We start from the raw sequence: 14,983 nt of genomic DNA on the forward strand, positions 1-14,983 counted from the left end.
GAGCTGTCTGCCAGCAGATGGGCGCGCGCAGGTGCAGCACGTCTCTCATCCCTTGAAGCGGGTGGGGGACGGGGACGCGACAGACAGGTCACGGGACAGGAGAAAAACGCTACGAGCTTCGTACTAGTTCCGCGCAGCTCCCGCCTGCGCACAGACACGCTATGCGGGCGCGGTGGGGCCGCGGGTGCGCGCCAGAAGGCTGCGCCCAAGCAGCGCTTCTCTGAAGGACGCGGCCGTGAGCGGCTTTGCGGGCGGCGAGGTGCCAACGCCGGGTGTCGTTCTAAAACCGTGCAAAGGCACCTTACGCCCAACAGAACCGACTGGACGGTGGAGCCGTGTCGGTGCGGCCCGCGCACCGAGTTCGCCGGGAGAAACCCCGGGGGACTGATGTCCCTTCTGCCCGGCTGCAGAGACCGTGGCCCCGCCGCCCCGCCCCGCCTCCAGCAGTGCGGGCTGCGTCCCGACGCGGGGCGGAGCTGGCGGCTGGGCGCGCCTCGCGCGGGCAGGGGAGCACGGGGGGGTGGCAGAGGGCCCCGGGCGGAGGCACGTGGACGCCCGCGCACAGAGGTAGACACCGGGCGTTCGCGGGGGCGCGGACAGGCAGAGACGCGCGCGCTCACATGCAGACATTCGAACACACGCGGACGCAGGAGACGCGGACCCCCGCAGCGATGCAGCGCAGCAGAGGGACAAACGCAAGCGCTCAGCAGCCGGCAGACCGTGGGACCGAAAGAAAAAGAGCAGTGCTGCTTTCTGAGAATGGCGAATGCATGTACAAAAAGATAGCTTGCTCCCCACCTCCCCCCCCGGTCTACATGCAGACAACAAAGGACCAAAAAAAAAGGTTAAGGTCGTACGTTATAAAGCTGTTGTATAAACTTCTACAAAGCCTTATTAGCTGACCTGTGAGACGGTTTAGCAATAGTAGTGCTTCTTTGCTAAAAAAAACCCAAACAACAGGAAAAAAAAACACAAACAAACAACGCGACCAACAGCAAAAAACACAATTACACTTGCTCTGTCAGGAACAGGAGAGGAAACCTTCTTGTCCTTGTAGTACCTTTAGACCGTTGCCATGTAATGGGATGGCACCTTCAAACATCTGAAAGGAAGAGAGCAATTTTGCTTCTTGGAAAGAGGAAGCAACAAAATAGTTTGTAGCCTTCAACTATTGTATCAGTATGCAGTATGTTGTGTCTTACTTTTAGCATCCAATCATATAAAGCTCTAAGGCTGATTTTGAGGTGAAGAACGTGCTTGAATTTCTTTTGACCTTTGCGATCTATATAAAAAGCAGAAAAAGGATTACATACTAGCATGGCTTGACATGTGTATTTTAATATCACAGCATAATAATGGGCAACATTCTTATTTCTTTGAGCTGAAATCCTAGTGAATGTAGAACTTTTAAGCTGATGAAACACTGAAAAAAATTAGCTTGTTGGCTTGGTGTTAAGGTTTTTTTTTTTTAATGGTAAATACAGAAATACTTAGTTCCTCCTAACACATATATATCCAGTTATTTGGCTCTCAAATTCTGCTGAAGTTCCTGACCCTAAACTTTGGTTGCACAAGAGCACTGTAAGCAGGCTTGATTTTGTTGCCACTGAATGTATGTGTGTGTGTGCACGCAGGCTTTTGCGCGCATGTGTGTGTATAAACTAGGGAAGTACAGATCACAGTGACGGGAGAGTTACCAAGATCGACCAGAAGGAATAGTTTGTGGTGGGTGTTTGTTTTTACCACTGCTTTGTTTATGATGGGCTAAGCCAAATAATTCTCATTCACAGAAATCAACTGCATTCTCAGATTAACGTACACATTTTTCAGGAGGACCAGAGTTATAATTCATTCCATATATTCCCTTTCCAGTCTGAGCTACTGACATCAAGTACTGCTAGCGTTCCTTTACAAGTCATTGTGTGTGCGTGCAGGACTTCCTTGTGGTACATGCTGTCTAACAGTGTATGAGACATTACTACTTTGTGATTTAATGACCTACAAAATTCTCCTCTCCAAGGACTGGGACACCACCCTGTTACCTGTTCACCCAATTTCAGTTCCATTTTAGCTGGCATTCTGTTCCTTAAGGACACAGCAGCAGAGAAGGCTTACAATTTTTTCACACTGTATTGATAACAAAATTCACAAAATCGGCTTCATATATCTCCGAAAGGCCAGTTCAGTCTTCCAGCACTCCTAGGCAAAATCACCTTTGTTCATTCTGCTGCTCACTTGCTCCACTAATCAGTTGCACACACAGTTGATATGTGTGCATACATCAGTTGAACATTGTTTGTTTGTTTGTTTGTTTTAACTGTAGCACACTGGCAATGGACAGCCAGTTTGTTGCCACCAATCAATCCCCAGTCTTCCTTCAAAGTTCTTTTTTTTTTTTCAAGATATTTTCTTTCAGTTGTACAGAATTGTTTGTATTTCAACTTACTGTATTCAAGATCACTTGTTCTCATTTTGTAATTTTCTACTTGTGGTTTGTGGTCTCTGTTTACAAACAAGTACAATGGCAACAGCAATAGCAGCTAATAAGTAATGAATAATTTTATACTTGATTATACATGGTCTGAGGTATTTCTTTCAATTTGTCTTGTTCCCATTATAATGTAAAGTCTGCACTGTTTCACTCATTTAGTTCTCCTGTACATTTGATACATAGTTTGTCCTTGCTTTTTGAAACCACCATGATTTTCCAGTAGTTTACGGATTAAAGACCTTAGAAAACCAGACCAAATTACGTGCAAAAGTAAGTAGTTCTTTCACTATTGAAGAGTTGCACAATGCAGAACTGACTTCACAAACCCCTTGCAATATAGGCAAAAGCGAATGGTTACTTTTTTGGTAGAAGGATTCTGTACAAGGTAGTAGTTCAGAAATCACTTTTTAATGAAGATAATGAAACACACTGTCCTACAACTAGATATTAAAAAAGAAACAGTACACATGTTGCAGTTATTCGAGGAAAACATGGCAAGTTTTGCAAAATGTTTCCCGTGCAGGTAACAGATTTTTTGTTTTGAATATTAATATTAAAGTATATGAAGACTGTAATTGGACAGTTGAATAAAGATGGATTTTAAAAAAAATCATTCCAAGTTAACCTGGAAGGAAAGGTTTCATTTTCTGAGTATTTCTCCTCCCCTAATTGTATCCTTTTAAAATTACGTCGGAACTGAAACAAAAATGCTACTTTGAGTCTGCATTCAGAGACTTGACAAAATGTAAGAATGCAATGTTTAAGTATGTTTAATACCTCTCCCTCCCTACTAAAAAAACTTCAGCAATCTGCACATTCAACCCGACTTGCCAGTAGTCCTTCTCACTGTGCATCCACTTTCACATCTATCTAAGTCAGCCTTACACAGCCCCAGAGAAGGAAAGTGTTTCTCTGACAATGGATAGTGCAGTAGGCTCGGATTCTTTTCATTTACTAGCTTTCAAGTAAAGGAAGAAAAGTGCAGAGAAATAATGAACTCTCTTGATTTTGTCAGAACTCTGGTTCTGCTGGCAGAGGTGTGACTGTTAGAAGAAACTAACACCCACAACTTTGATGCTTTCAGAAGCATTATCCCTTGCTCGTGATAGGCAGTAGGCTGAGCCTGCCATGATATAATCCCAGGAAGCTGGTTAGCATTTCCCATACAATTCATCCCTCATTACCCTGAAAGCAGAAATCAAATGATAGCATACTTTATAAAACCATTGTTTGTGCTTGGAAAGTCTATCTTTGTTGCTATGGACGATTTAATCCTCTGCTATGCTTTTTTTCATTAAAAACTCCTCTGGAATTTCATTGTTTCTTGTTCAGATGCAACTGGAACGTCTGAAACAAGTTTCTGGTTGCTTTTGTGTCTTTGGAAGAAAAGACAAAGAAAAAGGGCTTTTTTTAAAGAAAGGCTAGAGATGATTGTTAAAGTAGTTATCATAATGTCATTGCTTAGATCAAGGTGAGAATATTGGGTTAGGTGGAATAGTAACGTTGCACCAATTTTTGAAGTACCAGTTCTGTGTAATTCCAGTGCATACCTCCCCAAGGAACAATATCCTTCCCCTGTCATACACTACTGAAGATTCAAAATACTTAAATTACCAAAAGTAATGACTCAAGGAGCACTCCTTCTATTTGAGCAACATTTGATGAAAGTAGATTATATTGAAGGTCTGCTGTTACCCACGTGCAACAATCAATTTCTGTTTTCTAACGTGATGCTCTAAATTATAGAAGCAAAAGATGTCACTGGTTTAAAAACACTGATAATGAAGGGTCTGAAAGAAGATTGGGTTTTGAGTACAAAAAAGACAGAGGAAAAAGGTTTGAGTGAGCAGGGAACTTGGAATTCAGTGGTAAATTCAGGACTTTTTCTTTTTTTTTTTTTTTGGCTAAAGGAAACATATCACCAAAATAATAATAGATACATTTGTGACTACCTAGCAATCCTCCCAACTACCTGAGTGGGAAAAGCATAAAACAATTTACCGAGAACCTTGCAATTTTTTTTTTACTGATTTCCTGCAATCAATTTTTATTCTAAATGCTATGATTTTGCATGCCCCTCATTTCCCCCACCCCCCTTTGCTCAGAGAATGACATGATTGTCTGAGAAACTTATCTTTCACTTTTAGGATAGAGAGGTGGCTGGGCAAAGCTTGACAATATAACCCCTACTTGTTTTTCTGTTTGTTTGTTAGAGAAAAGAATCTAAAAGCACATAGCATTCAATGATTAGGATTTTTGTATACTTCTGTTGGCCTTGTTGCTTTTAAAGATACTTCACTCTTACTACGTAAGTATGGTCCTAGCTGTGAATAGCAAGAGCAGCTCCTTTCCTGATGATTGTCAGAGCTGGGTGCAGAGGCAAAAGTTTTCAAAGACCTACAGTATGTTGGACTACTTCTTTCCCTTCTTATATTAAACATATGACTTGTCATAGTTATATTTACCTTGAGATCCAGAAGAGTATACAGTAGATGACAGACTTTCATGATTCAATAGTTGTCTAATAAACTGTCCCTAGTTAAAATTTATCTGTTCAAAATTTGTGACTGCTATACAAAGGAATGCATTCTTTACTGCTATAGAAATATACAGCCCTGCTGAGTGCTATGAACTTTAATAAACTCTCTCAAAATTCTTTTTCATAAATGATAAGCTTTTGGTAGCATATGAAAATTACCTATAGATTTGCAAAATATACAAGAGTTTAGAAGCGCTGATGGCTTAATTCCATTTTTTTTAATTAGTTTTTGATGTATAATGATGAGTGGGCAGCAAACTGATAGATCTTTAAAATTCTATTAATCTCTTTGGTACAAGAGACATATAAGCATTCTCCAGGCAAATTAATGCATGCCTGAAAATGGGAATATGCTCAAAGATATGTGGAAAGTTACAGTATTGTACAATGCATTTCTTCATCAAATTTACCTATTGGTATCATGAGCATACCTGTTCTGAAACAGAATGCTTTAAATTAGGTAGCCTTATCACTCAATAAATAAATAATTTTGACCAAAAAGTCCTGTTCCTTATCAATCAATCACAAGTTTGCATGTCCTGATAACATATTTTCAACTTCGCATCACAGCCTTCCAGCCGGACAACGCAAGGATTACTCAGCTTTGATGTTTTTCATAAAAGATAATAGCAGGAAAATATCATGTTTTATTTCTTTGTCACTGAGAAAAATTATTCAAAAGGTCATAACACTTGCTATTTCTTTAGCAGGTTCATTTGTGTTTTCAGTTCAATTGAATCTTACCTCTCCTTTCTACATAAGAAAGTCAGACGTGCCAGGACTGCAAGAGCGACTATTCCAAATACACAGCCTAGAAGAATTACTTGGTTTATATCTGAAAAACACAGACCAACCACAACAAGACAGGAATACATTGATGCATTTCTTCATATGTGTTTGAATGTAGTCACATATGACATTTTTTTAAATTGTAGATATAATGTTAATGTTACTGTTCTTTGTATTTCGTATCCTTTAAGGAAAAAAGCTGCTGGAGTACCACCTCTGAAAAACTGCAAGGCCCAGTGTGAGCAATCTTTGACCCAGGTTCAGTGTCAGAGAGTCAAACAGAAGTGTAGTTCCTTGGCTCTGAGATACTGTGGTGTTCTAAGGTCAAAGCAGATTCAATGCTCTGCCCTTTGCCTGCACTTCGTGATAGCACCATATGCATGTATCGAGGAGCACATAACCTATTCAGAGATAGGTGACCAGTGGTGCATCTGAGCTTTATTATTTACATTCAGAGCTTTATTATTTTAATGCATTTGGGCTGCATTTCTGCCAGCCCTTCTATCACTTTGTCATGCCTACAAGGAAGAGCTGCCCAAACTACAGTCTAGCACACAGTGATGGCAGAGTGATGTAACTGACATTGCTGTGATCCTAGAATAGATAATTTGGCTTCTAATTTGGTTTATATTGAAGTTTAAGGAAATAAGTGGGATACATAAACTGCATTGGTCCTTCATTCAGTAATTTCTTTACAAGGCGCAAAAACTTCTATTTGTCTTACACACACTTTACAGGCAGGTACCCTGCCTCTGCCAAGTGATGAGAACCCACTACTGGCCTTGGTAGTTTGGTCCAGTGGTGATTTACCTCTATTGTGAAATCTTTGTATTTAATTTGTAATCTCAGGTTATATTTCTTGATTTTAATATGTTTTGCAGCCAGTCTCCTGGAAACAATAGACAGACAACAATTCCATAAGAAGAAGACCTAATGGGTTTTGGAATCCCCTTCTGAAAAAAAAGTGCAGAAGACTAATGAGATTTCTGACAACTTGCCAAAAAGAACTGTATTTACGCAGAGCCTGACCCTGGAAAATGAAACCCAAAAGTGAGAACGGGGCGGGGGGGGGGAAGAAAAATAAAACAACAACAAAACAAAAAAAAACCAAAAACCCCAAAAACCAAAAACCACGCAAAAGACAGACAAAATCAGATCGCACTTAACAATAACAAATTATTGCCTGTCACAAACATATATTGCTAAGATTTTATAATTTTTAACTGCATTTTACTTCTGATTTTACTAGATTTGCCTTTTTGCTTTGCTGGATGGTTTCTTTTTCTTCTTCTATGTGATATTCTGTGAAGGGAGGTTGCTGTGGTACTGGCAAGACTTGCAGTGGGATTGTAATGAGAAGCATAGCAAAATAATTATTAGCAGAGGATTTCCATGGAAACTTTAATTCAAGGAAGCAAAATTCAGAAGCAACAATATGCAGGCCGAACAGCATACTTTGTATTTGAAATTTCAAATACAGAAATAAATTTTGCAAAATCACTAGTGTTCAATTTTCTTGTTTCTGCCTCTCTTCCTATCCAGTTTTCATAGTCCCCATGCCTTTATTTTAACTGTTCTAGCTTTCAAAAAACAGAAGCATACAGCAACTAAAAAACCTTGGTGATTTGCAATGCAGAGCTTGAATCTGATGTGCTACAAAACTGCAGCAAGTGTCATGGGCAAAGTACTGTAAGGAAGTACCCCTGAAAGCAGAGAATAATAGACAGCTAGGCCATGTGTTCTTGATGAGCATGAAAGAAACCATTTGGAAAAGTGTGTTTTAATAGTTCATGCCAGAAGTAAAAATACGACCACTAATCACAGTGTCTAGGTCAGTGGTCACGCATTCAGGCGCCCAGAAATTTGGAAGTGCTGTCCATTAATTTTGTCAGCAGTTTCCTGGAATCAAGAAGGCCCTTTGTCACAGGGCTTGATAAAATGGATGTTGGTGAAACAGCAGCATGTTGCTGTGTAAAGAGGATAACAGTGAAGAAAACCAATCTCAGTAACAACAGACTTTTGACAACATGAAGACCGTTTCTGTACTTATGCTGAATTCACAATCAACGCAAGGAAAACTGGCACTGGATTTCAACTGTGACTTAGACCAGAGGCAGAAATGTATTTAGCAGAAAGCAAATACTAGCTGCCCATGCTGTAAAAATACTAGAGGTCTAGACATAAGTGAGAGGAACTTTTGACTCTTTTGCCTATGTTCTCTGGAGAGACTTGGATCTGTCAATGAAATAACCTCCTCAGACAGAGACTGATATCCAGCAGCATATCTTATGATGCAAAAGGAGGAACAAGGCTAGATATGAATGCCATTAGTAGGGCACAGTAGTAAAAAAAAAAATTACTTAAGAACTGTGTACGCAATTTGTATTTTACATTGTATCAGGCATCGGTATTGTCAGCATCTCGTTGTGATGGGCAGCATTACCAAACTGCGACTTCCCATGGCTGATAAAAATCATCACATTTGGCTCACATTACAAATGAGCTACAACCCTAAATATCAAACAGTAAGGAAGGTCTTTGCTACAATCAGATCAATAAAATTCTTTCACACTTTGTTGTTCTTTGTCATCTTTCAGGAAGCCATGTACTGGAAAACATTGCTGTTTCTGTTTGCTTATCCATAAAGCTGCGGCACATCTCCATCATTCTGAATGCAGTTAATCTCTGCGTATCTTCCAACTCCTTCCCTCCAGTCTCTCAGGCCTGGCTTTTTGCCCTCCTTCTCTAGTGTAAATGTCAGCATCCAATTTGCTTATTGAGACTGACTGGCTCCTATCCAGTATGTATGCGGTTGATGGCAGCAATGGAAAAATGTTCTTAGCTTTCAGCTTGGCAAAACGTTTTGCCACTGACTTTCTAAGATCTGCCCTTACTTTGTAAAGATTTCATTCTTCTCAGACGTCGGACAGAATCTATTATTACTGTGAACTATGAAGCTAATTATCTGCTAAACTTCTGAATCTCTCATATTTTCAGCAGTTAAAGTACTCCATATGCTCTGTCCTATCATATTAAACAGAAATGTTTTGAAATACCTCTAGTTCCACTCTTTCCAAAATAGCATCACTACTGAGATTGGCCCCTGTGCACACAATCAGTTGCATATTGATTACTAAAAATGGCTGGTCCAAGAAAACATTCCATAAATGTTCACTCATCTATTTAAATTTAAGCAACATTCCGTGTCTTGTATGTTCAAATCTTCAATAATTATTTCGTATGCTAAAGTCCACAGTCTGCTGCCCAAACTCACTGTGGTTCATCTCACAAATATCACTAAACATGCAGAATTGCATTGGAAATGAACAAGGGATTGTTCAACAAGGGATTGGTACAGGCCTGGAGGGGATGATGAAAGGTGTCAGCTGGCCAAGAATTTATTGCTGATGCGTTGTACACTTTCCACATTTATTTGGAAGGTACTCAGAATGAAGAATCTGTTGATATGAATTATCTGATGAGCACTTTCAGGAACAATTAACTCAGCAGTAAAAGTTCTTCAAAATGCCATGTGGCCTTACATCACCCTCGTGCTTTGAAACATTGCCATCTGGAGGACATTTGGAGTGTTCGTGGCATATGAATAAAAAATTTTAAACTGTTAGAAAATATTGGGCAGTTTGCTGTAAATTGTAGAGATAGTCTAACTGCTACTAAATCCAACAGTCCCAGGCTAATTGATAATCTAATTGTAGTGACACAAGAGTGGTAATAAAATTATGTTATTTATACTAAATACTATTACATCATTGACAAGAATTTTACCACTCTAGAACAATACATTGTGTTTTGAAATAACAATCCTTTAGAACAAAAGAGTGGAAGCCTTCAACAAGCATGAGCCGTGTCTGCTCTCAAATCACGGAACAGTTGAGGTGGGAAGGGACCTCTGGAGGTCATCTTGTCCAACTCCCCTGTTCAAGTAGGGCCACCCAGAGTCAGTTGCCCAGGACTGTGTCCCAACGGCTATTGAATATCTCCGCGGAGGGAGACTCCGCAACCTCTCTATGCAACCTGTGCCAGTGCTACATCACATTCACAATGAAACAGCATTTCCTGATGTTCAGAGGGAATCTCCTGTGTTTCAGTTTGTGCCCACTGCCTCTAGCTTTGCCCATGAGCACCACTCAGAAGTGCCTGGCTCCATCCTCTATGCACCCTCCCTTCAGGTATTTGTACACATTGATAAGATATTCTCCCCGCCCTTTCCCAAGCCAGGCTGAACAGCTTCCAGCTCTCCCAGCCTTTCCCCACCTTTCCCCATCAGAGAGATGCACCAGTCCCCTAGTCATCTTTGTGGCCCTTTGTTGGACTCTCTCCAGCATGTCCACATTGCTCTTGCGCTGAGGAACACAGCACTGGATGCAGTACTGCAGGTGTGGCCTCACAGTGCTGAGCAGAGGGTACGGATCACCTCCCTCAACCTGCTGGCAATACTTTGCCCGATGCAGCCTGGGACACCGTGAAACTTCTTTGCCATAAGGGCACACTGCTGGCTCATGTTCAACTGGGTTTCCACAGGGTCCTCAAGTCCTTTTCTGCAAGCTTTCTCTTAAGGCACTCATTTTATAACTTATAACTCCATAACCCACCCCTCAGATGGCTCAAGTTATGTGGATACTAAAGGTTTTAAATCTCTAGTTCTCTATGTGTATGCATAGATTATATATTTACAAAGCTGCTAAAAGAACATTACATTTACATATGAAAATTACATGAAACTAATGCTGTAAAATATAATTATTTTTGTAGCCTTGGTATTTTTGTGTTATGAAATAATTTTTAGCTAAGTACTAGGCTTTCCTGTTTTTCTGAGTTTTAAATTTGTTTTAGGACATCCACTCAAGAAGCATGCCTACCAGTTCATTTCAGCCAAACCTAGAGAAAGGGAAGCATGTAGCCCTAAACCCTTAGAAAAAGTAGATACATTAAATTTAAAAAAAAAAAAAAAAAGAAAAAAGAAAAAAACCACCACAAACCACCTGTTATTTAGATTTGAATATTATTTTTTTCTAGAAACCCAGGAATCTCACATCCAATGTCTTCCCAAGTGAGAGAAGTTGCTTTTGTCAAGGGCCATCATTGTATACTGAGATTGCCTTGCTCGTGATAATAATTGTTTTTTAATGTTAATTTGTAACACTTAAAAGGAAACAGACCTGTTTTCAGGATGCAACTGGGTGCGTCTCCAGACCAGGCCCCCGTCACTTGGCAAATTCTTTCCTTTGACCCAGTGAGTTCATAGTCCTCATTACAGGTGAAACTGATGGTTGAGCCCAGCAGGTAGTTAGTTCCATTCTTTCTTCCATTGGTCGGATGATCCAGCCAGCCACAAGAGATCACTAGTAATAGAGACATATCTGGTTAAAGCAGTTTGGATTTAGACTAGCAAATCTCCATCACAATGATTCAAATGACATTTTAGTGGCAACTCATGGAAAGACAAATATTTTTAGGCTAACAAAGACAATAGTTCCTGATTTCTAAAAAAAATTTTATTTTTAAATCTGAGGAAGATGGTGGAGGCATAGAAAATGAAGATAACGGTTCTACACAGTGGTGTAGTAGTGGAAGAAACTAAGAAATTTATTTTGCATTTGTTCAAGTGTCCTACCAGTGCAGAGTTTTCCTGGTACAAGAATAATTCCTCCTGATAAGAGTGTTTACAGGTGTGTGAACCTACAGTTGAGCAAAGCCTCCTCAAATAGCGTTAACTATTTAGATGCACTGCAGAAAGAACTGTAGTGATGGATGCTTTGTGGAACGTTGTATCACCTGGCTCTAGATTTTCTACCAGCAGCTTGTGATTCTGATGAGATAGTCTTGTGCAACTTCCCACATGAAGACTTCTTGTTGTCAGGACATCAAATCTGCAGAATGGGTCAGAGTCACAAAGCGAGACCATCTCTTTCACCAGAGGATCAGCAGGGTCTTCATAAGGAAAGAATACAGGCAGAAAGGAAGCGTTGTGCTTTTCCGCATAAAAGAAATTGTTCACTAAGAAGTCTGTGTCATAAGTAAAGAGAGAAGTTCCATTTTCAACAGCCCCTTGAGAGATGGAGAAAAAGAGAGAGATTCATATGTAACATTGCCTACAGACCTATATCACCTTCTGCTACTAATCCAAGTGTTTACATAAATGTAGTTAGAGCTGGAAGAGATTGACAAAGCTCTACAGCTTCCTTCCACTCAAGGTTATTTTCCTTTTAATATGCAGCACCTTAACTTAGCACTAAAAAGTGCTAAGGTTAACCTGGTGTTTGATCAATTACTTAAAATTAGATCCAAATAACTGTGTAGCTATGATTTTACATAAAGATGTTTTCAGATGTCTGCAGGCAAAATGGCGATAAAGAAGTACCTCAGACAGAGCAAGCTAAACCAAACCTTAAGAGCAACACAATTCCTCATCATGAGTGTCCCTAAATTTATTATGTTGCCCTGCTTTTTGTTTTCATTCTGCTAAATCAGAAACTTCCTAAAGTAGGAGCAGTGAGATTTTTCAGCGTAATCTAAATCCTGGAGTACAGCTACACTGTGGTTGATACAGAGATCAACTGTTAGCCAGAGGATATTTTGCATCATGTTTCTGGCCCATCTCTTAATCTGATGTCAGGAAGAATGCGGGCCATCCTAATGCTGCAGGCTAGATAGAGTGGCCTAATAACTGTCATTAAATGAAAGTAGCCATTTTTTGATACACATATCCCCCACACCCTCTTTTTTTAAAGAGACAATTATTAAATTGTGATTTCATAAGTGTTTTTAATTGTCAGGATGGTACTTGATGGTGCCATTGCTAATACTCTGGAAAAAGACAGCTGACCATGGCTATTGCTATACTTCTGTAACACTTTAGTCTGGTGATGCTGTCTTTAGTTGACCACAGTAGTTGGAATTCTGAAAGCATAAGCTGTGAAACAGGAGCTCTGACTCTTGATGGAACAAAGTGCTGGACACTCTACTGTGGTTCTGTCTTCAATCACTCTGCTACACACGTCACCCACTTGGGTAGAGGAAGGCGTACTTCTCTTACGCCCTTCTCCTCCCCCAGTATAGGTTGCTTAGCACAGACTTCATTTGCTAGTCTGTAAATCACAAGCTGTTTTGAATTTGTAAAGAAAATGTAATAATAGATCAGAGAAATTACTTACAGTTAGCTCCAAACTCAAACAACTGCTGGGGACTTGCATTAATTGACATGATGGTTTTATTCTTGAAGGTATACTCATCCTCTGTATTGCCATTCATTACCCCAAAGAGACCCTGTGTGTGATTCATAAACTTCTCCGGGAGCAGAACTGTCAGGGTCAGAAATCCTCCACTTCCCCTTATTTCCACTCCAGAGCCAGAAGAGAACATCACTGTGATGTTCTGATCAGCTGTAGAATGGAGAAAGAGACCTACAACAACGAGAAGAAGAGGACAAAATAACTAGTGATCCATAGCAAACTGATTCTTGTGCCATCAGTTTGATTCATTTTTCTTAAAGCTTTTCCTCCCTTCCACTCTGGGCTACATTCTGAGAAGCATTTAAAGGGAGGCCACACCTTCATACCTACAACTGTGGTAAGATGGCAGCTACAGAGTAGTAGCAAAAAGGCCCACAGTTGATATAAGCTGCACTGCCTTCTGCCAGTGTCCCAGGGCAGAAGCTTTAACATAGGAGATTATTACATCAGAGAGTGGCTGTGAGCTGGAAGCACTGCTCTCAGTGGTCACAGGTTTCCTCTGCTTCTTGATAGTCTTGTCAAGACCTCCCTAATATGACTTCTTCTCCAAGGCCCATCACTGTCGCTTTCATTTTTTTTTTTTTCCTTCCTGCATAGAATCATAGAATGCTTAGGGTTGGAAGGGACCTTGAAAAGTCATCTAGTCCAACCCCCCTGCAAGGAGCAGGGACATCCCCAACCAGATCAGGTTGCTCAGAGCCCTGTCCAACCTGGCCTGGAACGTTTCCAGGGATGGGGCATCCACCACCTCTCTGGGAAACCTGTTCCAGTGTTCTACAACCCTCATTGTAAAAATTTTTTCCTAATATCTAATCTAAATCTACCTCCCTCTATTTTAAAACTATTACCCCTCGTCCTATCACAACAGGCCCTACTGAGCAGTCTCTCCCCATCTTTCTTGTAGGCCCGCTTGAGGTACTGGAAGACCGCTATCAGGTCTCCCCGGAGCCTCCTCTTGTCCAGGCTGAACAGCCCCAACTCTCTCAGCCTGTCCTCATAGGAGAGGTGCTCCAGCCCTTTTATCATCTTCGTGGCCCTCCTCTGGACCCTTTCCAACTGGTCCATGTCCTTCTTGTGTTGGGGGCTCCAGAACTGGACACAGTACTCCAGGTGGGGTCTCACCAGGGCAGAGAAGAGGGGGAGAATCACCTCCCTCGACCTGCTGGCCACACTCCTCTTGATGCAGCCCAGGATGCAGTTGGCCTTCTGGGCCGCAAGGGCACATTGCCAGCACATCTCTCAGCTTCTGCAGCTCCTTGTTAATGTAGCCTTCTCTCTGCTCTTTATTGCATTTTTCCAGCCATTTGAGGAATATTAATTGCTGCCCACAGAAAACTTCCTCTGCTGAATAGGAGGCTTACTGCTAAAATGCCAGTAATGTTTAGAGTATTTGTCAAATCATTATAAAGATTAATCAAACAGTCCAACCCCTGGAGGAAAAAAAAGTCAATTTTTCATAATCTTTTCAGCAGAAGAATAGAGGAATAACATCTGACCAATCAAGAGAGCTCCTGATAGGTGAATGTGAAATTCAGTTATATTTTAGTAAATATTTTGGTTATATTTTACTGTATTTCATTTCGCTTGGTAAGTTTCATTGCATTAGATGCAGTAAGCTCAAAGCAGAATGTGGAGTAAGGAGTCTTTAATTCCATTCACTCTCCACAGGATAAGAAGAAACTGAAAGAGGACATAGAAGATGTGGGCATTGAAGCCACCTGTTAAAACACTTCAGTGTCATTGCCAGGATTGCATGCCATCCCTTCATACTCCTCTCATCCCAGAAAGTTCAAGCAAGCACCAGATGTTGGTAAAGGTTGTTATTTATGTTATTTGGACATTCCAGGAGGGGAGAATACGCCACAGTCCAACCTACTGGCAAGTCAAATGACTGCCTCTTCCTGGACACAG

At 40.8% G+C, this 14,983-nt stretch overlaps 1 protein-coding gene across 1 annotated transcript in view; it reads right to left on the bottom strand.

Annotated features, from left to right (window-relative positions):
• Positions 1-2,880: 2,880 nt before the first annotated feature.
• The window catches only part of SUSD2 (sushi domain containing 2), a 28,293-nt gene continuing 16,190 nt past the window's right edge, over positions 2,881-14,983 (bottom strand). Inside the window, exons 11-15 of the mRNA XM_086761472.1 lie at positions 12,995-13,243; positions 11,616-11,888; positions 11,000-11,182; positions 5,775-5,865; positions 2,881-3,867 (exon numbers count right to left, since the gene is read on the bottom strand). Coding sequence (XP_086617598.1) covers positions 3,786-3,867; positions 5,775-5,865; positions 11,000-11,182; positions 11,616-11,888; positions 12,995-13,243 — 878 coding nt within the window. The 3' untranslated portion in view covers positions 2,881-3,785. The remainder of the gene's footprint in view (positions 3,868-5,774; positions 5,866-10,999; positions 11,183-11,615; positions 11,889-12,994; positions 13,244-14,983) is intronic.

This window comes from Chlamydotis macqueenii, chromosome 17, assembly GCF_036417535.1.
Source record: "Chlamydotis macqueenii isolate bChlMac1 chromosome 17, bChlMac1.mat, whole genome shotgun sequence".
Classification (NCBI taxonomy): domain Eukaryota; kingdom Metazoa; phylum Chordata; class Aves; order Otidiformes; family Otididae; genus Chlamydotis; species Chlamydotis macqueenii.